Source organism: Anopheles darlingi, chromosome 2 (assembly GCF_943734745.1).
Source record: "Anopheles darlingi chromosome 2, idAnoDarlMG_H_01, whole genome shotgun sequence".
Taxonomy (NCBI): domain Eukaryota; kingdom Metazoa; phylum Arthropoda; class Insecta; order Diptera; family Culicidae; genus Anopheles; species Anopheles darlingi.
This window is the reverse complement of record NC_064874.1, coordinates 50,897,045-50,904,402: the sequence shown is the minus strand read 5'-3', so window position 1 is coordinate 50,904,402 and position 7,358 is coordinate 50,897,045. Positions and strand designations below refer to the sequence as shown.

General features: G+C 42.4%; 2 protein-coding genes across 2 annotated transcripts in view; one reads left to right on the top strand and one right to left on the bottom strand.

The window, feature by feature from the left end:
• Positions 1-6,197, bottom strand: part of LOC125950757 (protein RUFY3) — a 15,276-nt gene extending 9,079 nt beyond the window's left edge. Inside the window, exon 1 of the mRNA XM_049679008.1 lies at positions 5,837-6,197. Coding sequence (XP_049534965.1) covers positions 5,837-6,020 — 184 coding nt within the window. The 5' untranslated portion in view covers positions 6,021-6,197. The remainder of the gene's footprint in view (positions 1-5,836) is intronic.
• Positions 2,867-5,831, top strand: LOC125950756 (endoplasmic reticulum metallopeptidase 1-like). Its single transcript, XM_049679001.1, has 4 exons — positions 2,867-4,359; positions 4,425-4,955; positions 5,015-5,229; positions 5,304-5,831. The coding sequence occupies exons 1-4, from the start codon at positions 2,923-2,925 to the stop codon at positions 5,755-5,757; spliced, it is 2,637 nt and encodes an 878-aa protein (XP_049534958.1). The 5' UTR covers positions 2,867-2,922; the 3' UTR covers positions 5,758-5,831.
• Positions 6,198-7,358: the final 1,161 nt, after the last annotated feature.

Here is a 7,358-nt window from a genome sequence, read left to right as displayed (position 1 = left end):
ACCCTTCATTCAACCCCCCCCATCAACTTTCATTTATATATATAGATACCAACAAACTTACTTTGTTGGATGTCATGAAGGCTTCCAATTTTTATTAAAGTTTGCAGAATCTCTTTGCCATAGTCCGAGAAGGATATCAATATTCAAATAGATTTTAAATTCAAATTAATTATAAAGATCTCTCTGTTTTGTTCATCAATTGCTCCATTTGCTGATCAAATGTGAGGTAATTTGTATCACTGGATTTGTAAGGTGGGTTCGGAACTGGTCAATCGTCAAAATGGAATATTTTTTTAAACGACTTCCTTGGCCTTCAACCCGAATGTTCTGGACTCACGGCTTAAAACCAGCTTCATCCGTCTATTACATACGGTCGATGTAAAAAGGGGTCTCAAGCTGATATTCGCATGGGGACCGCAGTGGAAAGTAATAGCCAGTCAACAGGAAAGTATAAGCCAGAAAGAGAATATTTTTTCATTCAACGAACACTATTGTGATCGGCTCAATCACCTATCACGGACGCTTTATCATTGCATCAACTTTCCTCACGACCATACCATTTACTGTCACATACTTTATCAATATGATTTTAATTTTCAAATGTACATTCTGTCAAGAAAGTATAATAGTCGATTAGTCGAGTCGGGAATAGTCGATTTGAACTCTTCTGACTGGGCTGTTGGATCCAGCTAAGTTTTTTTTTCCTAGATTGATAAAACTATCCTTAATTATTGTGCAAAATTTTAGCGGAATCCGTCAACCCGTTTGCTTACAGTAATTTTTAAAGTAAGTCGATGTCAGTAGTGAGCGGCGATTTGTTATCATAGGTGACGACATTGAACAAAGAATTTGCTTAAAGTTTTGTTTTGCAAATGAAATTTCGTGTGCCGATGCATTGAAAATGTTGCAAAAGGCCTTTGGCAATAATACTCTATCGAAAACTCGTGCATAAGAGATACAAAGCCTTCAAAAGTGGTTGGACCGATGTCACCAGTTCGCCTTGTTCTGGTTGTTCATTAACTTCCTCAACCGATGAAAACATCGATAAAATGAAAGATATGGTGCTCGAAAATCATCATTACAGCTTGAAAGAGTTGTTTCATTAACTTAACATATCGGTTCGTAACATTTTGATTGATTTTTTGGACATGAAACGTGTTGCATTCCAAAAGATTTTTTTAATTTTTTTTTATTTTCTATTTTTCGATCTAAAACTCAAAAAATATCATTGAACAACCACCATATTAACCAGAATTAGTTCCCAGTGACTTTTTCCTTTCCCCAAAACTTTACTTGCCCCTTCACGGCATCTGTTTTGAGTCGATTAAAGCCACAAAACAAAAATCGTCGCTTATACTGACATCACCATACTTAAAAAATGGCTGTAAACAAACGCATTGACGGATTCCGCTTAAACTTTGCACAATAAATAAGGACAGTTGTACCAACCTAGAAAAAAAAAACTTAGTTGGATCCGACAGCCCAGGATTAAATCGACTATTCCCGGTACTTTCTTGACAGACTGTAAGTATGTTTTGGTCTACCATTTAACTAAGATATTGTTAAATTGGCCATGTGAAGGGCGATAACTATACACTGGAGTCCAGGAAATTTTACTATACTAATGTAAGAAATGCGACTTGTATAGCGTACAGTAACTTTTTTTCGAGAAAAAAAGCGATTGTCTCGATGCACTCGATGCCTGAACAAATGCCTCAACATTTTTGTTCAATTGACAATGCCAGAGTGCCTTAATTGGAAAGCAATAACGCAATCAGATAGAAACGATTTGCTGCCTTCGTATCCATATTCTGGTTCTCCTAGAAACTTTCCACATGCGTGTGCAATAAAGTTTGTGTTAAGAGGGGGCTTCGGTATTTTATTTTAATTCTTCGCATTTACTATTTATAATTTTTTATGAGTGCTTATCCTTTCAAGAGTATTGTGTAAAGTTTTGAGATCAATTGAAGCAAAACTGACAAAGATATTGATTTTTGGAAAACAGAGTTTCATACAAGGCTCAATGCATCTCGCAATTTTGAATAGCGATTACCAAAACCTATGTATTCAAAACCGGTGCACATCGTAGCATAAAAACTACTGGACCGATCGATTTGAAATTTTGAACACATAATCTTTATACTATTTGCCAGGTAGCCCCGTCGAGATTTTGCAAAAATTGTTGATACTTTTTTTTTAAATATTTTTTTAAATTATCTCAATTGTTGTTTTTTGAGGTAATATCGAAAAAAGCATCACTTTTTCAACTTCAAAAACCTGCCAAAAATCGAAAACTGGGAAATTCAACAAAAACTCGACGGGGCTACTTGGATAAACTTATAGTCTAACAAAACAATATTCATTTGAATATTTCTGATTACCCAGCACGTGGCTACGATGGGCACCGCAAAAAGTATTTTTTTGCAAACTTGCCTTTCTAGAATGGATGCCATGAACGTAGTTTAGATCAAATCCTTCCCAAAATAAATCCAAATATTCTTGAAAAGTTGTAGTTTTATATGACATTCATTTGTGAAAATTAAGTTGAATGGTTTCTGCACTAAAAATCATCAAAAATAAGCCTTTTTTCAACCCGAAATAACCAAAGCCCCCCATTAATGCACTTTTTTACCAGCGGGAAGTCCAAATGCAAAAGGCGACGCGCACGGTGGCGATTGGTTAATACCTCAAACAGAGCATTTGAACCGAAGCGGTGCGATAATATGATAAGAAATTGTACGACCGACTGATGACTATGATAAAGTACCACCACCTTCCGGAGAGCCGTATCGTTTACCAGATTTGGCTAACGTTAACAGTCTACACCTTGCTGCTGTGCACACAACACAGAACACTGCCAGTAACATTTCCTCAGTGGCCCACGTTTGAGATAGTACGTTCAGAGTAGACTTCGTGGCATAAATGGCTGGAGCGGAGAAACGTGTACGATTCAAGGAAGATGAGCAACAAGTAACAAGTGTCCATCAGCTAGGGCCCACAGCTGTGTACATCGCGGTATTATTAGTGATCATGTCAGGTCTTCTCACGCAATTCCTTGCCACTCGATTACCAGCGGCCCTGACAATGGCAGATCTGGAAAGGTCTCCAAACATCTTCATTGCTGAGCGCGCCTGGACGAGTTTGAAAACGTTAAACGACATCGGTCCCAAGCCGGTTGGCAGCCAGGCGAATGAGGTTATGGCACACGAGTTCCTGCTAAAGGAATTGCAGAGCATTACGTCCACGAAACATCCTCACCAGCAACTTGACATCGATGAGCAAACAGTTTCCGGAGTGTTTAACATTTCACTGTTGGATCAATCAATGACCAGCATGTACCGGAACGTCCAGAACGTGGTGGTTCGATTGGCCGGGAAAGGAGCACAATCGCTGTTGCTCAATTGTCATTTCGATTCAGTTGCCAGCAGCCCCGGTGCAAGCGATGACGGGGCCAGCTGCGCAGTGATGTTGGAAGTTTTGCGTGTTTTATCGCGCAACTCAGAGCGCAACCGACACACGATAACGTTTTTGTTCAATGGCGCCGAAGAAACGATGCTACAAGCCGGGCACGGTTTTATCACTCAGCATGCCTGGGCTGCTGATGTGCGTGCTTTTTTGAACTTGGAGTCGTCTGGTTCGGGAGGAAAGGAGATACTGTTTCAGGCTGGTCCCCAACACCCATGGCTTATTGAGGCATACGCTCGCTCGATCCGGCACCCGTACGCCCATGCGTTCGGTGAGGAAATATTCCAACTCGGGCTCATACCTTCCGATACGGATTTTCGTATGTTTCGTGACTATGGTGAAGTACCTGGGATGGATTTTGCCCATATTGCTAATGGATATCGCTACCACACTCGTTACGATTCGATGGACTTCCTGTCCCTGAATGTGCTGCAGCGCACTGGAGACAACATTCTTCAACTAACGCGAGAACTGGCGAACGGCGATGAGCTGGCAATTGCAGATCCTACCAACTTACCCGTCGGCCAGAAAGTATTTTTCGATTTTGTTGGATTATTTTTTGTACAATATGATATTGCCACAAGCCGTATTATCAATTTCTCTCTGTCCACTTTGGCCACCGTTGTTCCTTTACTAATGCTACTGCATAATCGTAAATCACACGGCTATTTGAACGTCCTGCGAGAGTGTGGATTTGGTTTGGCGGCCACCATTCTAGGAACCGTATTCAGTTTCATCTCCTGTACGACTATAGCGAGGCAGATGGACTTTCTCGGCAACAGTATGAGTTGGTACACGAACACTTACCTGATACTAGGGATGTACTGCTGTCCAGCATTGCTGGCCCACTGTTTCGTGTACCTTTTTCTCACGGCGTTCTACTCAAACAGTAAGGCAAGTGATGATTATATCTAATTACGAGATTCGAGAATGAATTAAACGAATCTTTCCATTTACAGAGTGATCTAACGCACGGCGAAATGACTCAAGCGAGACTCGTCGGGGTCAACATATTTTGGGCCATCATCACGGTGTCTGCCACGCTAGCCGGATTTCGTAGTGCCTACATATGCATGGTGTTACTTCTCTGTTCCCTGGCATCCAGCGTTGCCAACAGTCTTCTCGGGAATGGTAAAACCACCCGTACATGGATCTACATCCATCTGCTATTTCAACTACCGGTTCTTTTATGGACCACAAACTTCTACAATGTTCTAATCGAGCTGTTTGTACCGATCACGGGCCGATTCGGCGGTACGCGCAATCCGGAAATATTCATAAGTCTCTTAGCAGCTGCCTTTACGTTGCTTTGCTGCAGCTACCTTATCCCATTCATCGCGCAGCTTCGCAGCATGATGAGCTTCACGGCAAAACTATCGGCTATCACCGTGCTGACTCTGCTAGTAGCATGCAGCACGCCACTCGGATTCCCTTACCAAGATGAGAGCACGGCGGCGTCGGCTCCAACACCGCAGCGACACTATGTTACGGTAACCGATCCCGAAGTGACCGATCGAATCTAAAATCAATTCAGTGCTCTCTTTTTCAGCACACATTCCGCGTGTTTCACGACGAACTTGGTCTGTACAAGGGCTCCGATTCGGGTTACTTCTTTCAAGAGATGGACCGTAACACGCGGAGAACAATCGAACAGCTAGTGGTTCCTGGTGCAAAGCTTTCATCAATGCGTCAGATGGAATCGTGCGACAACCAGTTGTTCTGTGCTGCGCCATTCTATTCTTTGTGGCATCAAATGCGATTCAAGTAAGGATGCGTTTCGCTAGACGGTTTGTATCTATTCTCCGAATTGCTACATCTGTCTTCACTTGTTCGAACAGCAACTACTGGCTGCCAGGTCCAGAGCCCGTTTTCGATAACATGGTCACGATGTCGTACCAAAGTACAGAGGAATTAGATGCCCACACCAAACGGCTACGGTTTGTCATAGACGGAAGCATACAATCTTCCATCATTATCGGACCAAAGGAGGGAGTGAAATTGATCCAATGGTCAATCATGGACTATGTGCCGCAGCCGGTACTATTTGGAGGACGCGAAGTATATTTCCTCTCGATCACACATGGGCTCCCTGGGGGACCGTGGCCCATTTCAATAGATCTACAGTTTGCCCAGCCGAAGGAGGTGGGCGAACTTGTGGATATTGTGGTGACGACCAAATTCTGGGAGTATCATCACATGCACACATCTGAATTTGAGCAGCTGTTAGCATCGTTTCCGTCCTGGGCACACGTTGTGCCCTCTGTGGCGGTGGTTAGTGTGTTTCCTTTGTAGATTGGGACCTCCGGATTGACTCGAAACGAAACGGTGTTCAGTGGAATACGAACGAACAAAGTGAAATAAAACGACTTACCTAAATGCTTCCGTTCCTTACTTCCACCTTCCGCACCCCCCGTAGAGTAAGAGGTAAGCGAGCTGTAGCTCTCTTTTCGTGTCGATCCCTCGCGGATCGAGGCCAGCGATGGAGATTTGACGATGGGTGTTCCGACGACCGACTCATCACTTTGACTTCTAAACAAAAGTCGATCACTGCTCATCTTGCACTACTTAACCCACTCATTTAACCGAAAACGACGGCTGAAATTGCACGGCAGCGGACTTGAATTTGGTCTTATCACTTTTTCCTTAATTGCGAAATTGTAAAAAACTAGAAAATCCCACTTTTACAGCGATTTTACAGGTTGTTTACGTTTTATCAACGTTCCAGGGTTGTAGCCCATTATTGCAGGGTTGTAGCCCATTGTTAAAGTGGCGCAAACCGGGAGCAGGAGAAAGCAAAAATCAAGGATCGGGCAAAGCACCGGCCTTGACAAATTTTCAACTTTTGCAAAACACTCGACAACGTTCCAAATCAGGAGATGATCGATTCGGGTCGCTTGCTTCAGCTAAACATCGGCACGTATCAAGGACCGCAATCATGGATCCGTGGCCTGATCTGGACTTGGTCGGCGGTGTGCTCTGTACTTCGAATGCTATGAAATGCAGATAGTAGTAGGTAGTAACCAAGTAGCGTAGGTAGATTTCTCCCGTTTTCGCTCGATCGAAATAATGGGAGTAGGAAATAGCCTAAAAGGTCTTTGCGACGGCAGTCAAGAGACCGTTTTCATATCTTTCTTTCGCTCGACTTGCTAAAACAGTCGCTCTACCAAAAAAGCTCTTTTCTTTCGTTGCAACACAATTGGTTTGTGATAGGTTTTATTTTTTATGTATAGAGGCTGCGATTAAAAAAAATTCGGGTAAAAAACCAAAACATACACCTCAACCGATTCAAATAATTTTAGCGGTTATCCATTTCAAAATTTTGCCGTTAGATAACCGATAGAATGAGCCGGACACAGAAATACATGTGGAAAGTGGAGGAGGGGTGGGGAGGGAGCGAGTACATACCTAGTACATCGCTTGTACCTCCCCCCGTCCCTTCCAGATAGATAAAAAGATGATTTAGACATAATAATTGTCCCAAAAACATACACACCTTTTCAGTTAAATATCTTTGAAAAATACATTATAAACGTTAAATAGTGTTACTACGGAAGAAGGGAGGGAGAGAGATTACATTTTCAATGTCGAAAGATAATATTTGGGTAGTTTTTCGCATCATAAATTGATTTAATCTCATGTTTAAGGTTCTTGTTCATTTTACTGGTTATTTAACCGCCAAATTTTGAAATGTTCGGCCCCTAAATGTATGCAATTAGAATCGGTTAGCCTACCGAATCGGTTGAGGTGTATATATTGGGTTTTTACCAAAATTCGATACCCGTATGACAAAAATCACTCAACGTCACTCTTTCGGGTCGATTATTGTTTACGCGACCCCATAATCGACCCGCTAATCGACCCAACTTCGAGCAATCAAAAAAGGCCTTTTGCGC

Coding starts and splice junctions, on each gene's coding strand:
- LOC125950756 (XM_049679001.1), top strand. CDS start 2,923: ATGGCTGGAGCGGAGAAACGTGTACGATTCAAGGAAGATGAGCAACAA. Junction 4,360..4,424: donor CGTTCTACTCAAACAGTAAG/GCAAGTGATGAT, acceptor TTCCATTTACAG/AGTGATCTAACGCACGGCGA. Junction 5,230..5,303: donor TGGCATCAAATGCGATTCAA/GTAAGGATGCGT, acceptor TTGTTCGAACAG/CAACTACTGGCTGCCAGGTC.